The sequence below is a fragment of the Rhinopithecus bieti genome, unplaced genomic scaffold (genome assembly GCF_001698545.2).
Source record: "Rhinopithecus bieti isolate Rb0 unplaced genomic scaffold, ASM169854v2 scaffold_19459, whole genome shotgun sequence".
Classification (NCBI taxonomy): Eukaryota; Metazoa; Chordata; class Mammalia; order Primates; family Cercopithecidae; genus Rhinopithecus; species Rhinopithecus bieti.
Window position 1 is genome coordinate 1,591,207 of NW_016809864.1, and position 2,618 is coordinate 1,593,824.

The window sequence follows — 2,618 nt, forward strand, 5'->3', positions numbered from 1 at the left end:
AAAAAAAAAAAAAAAAAAAAAAGGTAGTGATTTATGCAGAATACCAGGCACACAGTTGGTGCCCCATAAGCAGAAGTCGTACCGTGACATTTCTGAGGTGCTTGGTTGGCCCTGTCACTTCAGGGAACTGGGTCTCAGAGCCTCTGGTCTCGGCTGAAATGCTCTGGGTTTGCTGTACCATCATGAAATGACTGTGACCCAGGGCCTGTGTCAAGGAATCGGAGAGGTAGGCTTTCTTAGGCTGTGAGTGAGCCAAGTAGACCAGTGCCCAGTAGGCAGTGTGTCTGGGTGGCTGCTTAACTCCTGATCCTTCCCCAAATCTCACTGGGGTCTTAAACTCTTGCCTTAGAAATTTTAATATAGGTAGTATATCATACGGCTTGAGTGTGGACTTAGGTCCGATCAGACGGACAAGTTAACCTTTGTTTCCTTGAGTGGACATAACACTGTGAAACTGTGCCCCAAAGAGTAAAGAAACCAGTGGTTAACAAAAATGTTTGAGTTTACAGGATGGCAGATAAGAAACTTCCTTAATGGTGCTTGATTAAATGGGAAAAGTTCAGGTCTGCTGCTACCTGGACAAGTTATCTCTGTACGCAAATGGGGCTGAAAACTTCTAGCACGGAATGAGGAATAAACAGTTGTGAATTTAATTTTCCTGATGGTGACTGACTTAATCTATTTAAGTTATAATCTGAGAGTTCCTTTGTTGAAGAATGGAAATTTCAGCTTTGGGCTGAAATAAACCCAGGTGGGCAGCTAGGGGACAGGTCAGATAGGAAGAGCTGGTTCAATCTTAAGCTCCAGCTGGTAAATGTTTAACTGGCTTTGGGGTTCCAGGGATGGAGGGAACCCAGATTTGTAGCATTTGCTAATTTCTGTAAATACTCCATGGTCCATTTCAAGCTGCCAAGATGAGGTCACCAAGCAGAGTGCGGAAATGTACACAGCGGGTCCTCAAACTCGAGAGACCTGGCTACAGCACCCCACTGGGTAGGGATCTGTTAAGAGAGTTTGGGAGGCAGGTTCTCGTTGTGAATTGGGGAGACTGGTTCTGTTTGTGACTTGGGGAGGCACGTATTGGTTGTGACTTGTTGGTACTACTAAGAGTTTGGAACAACGGCGGGGTGCAGTGGCTCACGCCTGTAATCCCAGCACTTTGGGAGGCTGAGGCGAGCAGATTATGAGGTCAGGAGATCGAGACCATCCTGGCTAACACGATTAAATCCCGTCTGTACTAAAAATACAAAAAATTAGCCAGGCGTGGTGGCGGGCGCCTGTAGTCTCAGCTACTCGCGAGGCTGAGGCAGTAGAATGGCGTGAACCCAGGAGGTGGAGCTTGCAGTGAGCCGAGATCACGCCACTGCACTCCAGCCTGGGCAGCAGGTTGAGAGTCCATATCAAAAAAAAAAAAAAAAAGGGCTTGTAACAAAACCCAGCGTGACAACGGTCTCTCATGTCTCCGCCACAGACATCTTTCCCCCGTCGCATGCCCAGGCCCTTTCCACCTCTGCTCATCCCTGAGCCCTCCTCCCCACTGAGCCTACCCTCTCAAGGACAAGGAGACAAGAGTAGGATGACTTCAACATTTATTGACAGGCGGCATTGTTCCTTAGCAGGCTCCTGATTTTCATTGGATGGTGGCATTTTCAAGATGTGGCAAGAGGGTCGTGAAGTCTGGTAAAATTCTCAGGCAGGAGTTTGGTGGACATGCTATTTTGTGCAATTAGTATCTTCTACACCTCAGCCTGTACCTGCGGCGGCAGCACCCTGATGAGACCAAAAAAGGTAGTGAGAGGAAGACAGGGCCCCGAGAGCCCCCAGCCCCAGCCCCAGCCCACCCTCAGCTGGGCCCACTTACTCATGGCTCTCCTCCGTGCCCGGCAGCTCCGCCTCCTTCGTCTGCGACATCTTCGTCTCGGGCGGCAGCATCTGCTCCGGCTCTGGCTGCGACAGCATCTGTACCTGGCCATGGTGCGGGATGGGCTTGGCCTGAATGCTCAGAGCAGGGCACCACCTTGGCTGAGCCAGCCAACCTGTGAGCAGGTGGAACTCTGTGGGCTGTAAGTCAGGGGCCAGCTCTGCAGCCTCTTATACATGCCAGGAGGCCGTTGGTCATTGTGAGGGCAAAGGGGCTAGGACCTCACAAACCATGGCCAGGTGGCCTGCATCATGTCCATATATGGGCATGTGAGGGGCGGGCAGGCCCCCGAGTGTAGGAGCTGCCTATGTCACAGTCAGGGCAATACAAGATGACTCCTCCGTGGGAACAATCATCTAGTTATTCAATTAACAAAATATTACTGTTAATATTTTGGCCTGCTCCATGCCAGATTTTGGCCTAAGCCCTGGTATATAGTGATAAACAAGACAGACATGCCCTTGTTAAGGAGTATTATTATTTTTTGTTTTTTTAAAATTTTTTTTGGCTGGGTGCGGTGGCTCAAGCCTGTAATCCCAGCACTTTGGGAGGCCAAGACGGGCGGATCACGAGGTCAGGAGATCGAGACCATCCTGGCTAACATGGTGAAACCCCGTCTCTACTAAAAAAATACAAAAAACTAGCCGGGTGCAAGGTGGCGGGCGCCTGTGAGTCCCAGCTACTCGGGAGGCTGAGG

General features: G+C 50.2%; 1 protein-coding gene across 1 annotated transcript; it reads right to left on the reverse strand.

The window, feature by feature from the left end:
• Positions 1 to 1,572: 1,572 nt before the first annotated feature.
• Positions 1,573 to 2,085, reverse strand: PRM1 (protamine 1). Its single transcript, XM_017890700.1, has 2 exons — positions 1,862 to 2,085; positions 1,573 to 1,770 (listed from the first exon to the last, which is right to left on the reverse strand). The coding sequence occupies exons 1-2, from the start codon at positions 1,971 to 1,973 to the stop codon at positions 1,727 to 1,729; spliced, it is 156 nt and encodes a 51-aa protein (XP_017746189.1). The 5' UTR covers positions 1,974 to 2,085; the 3' UTR covers positions 1,573 to 1,726.
• Positions 2,086 to 2,618: the final 533 nt, after the last annotated feature.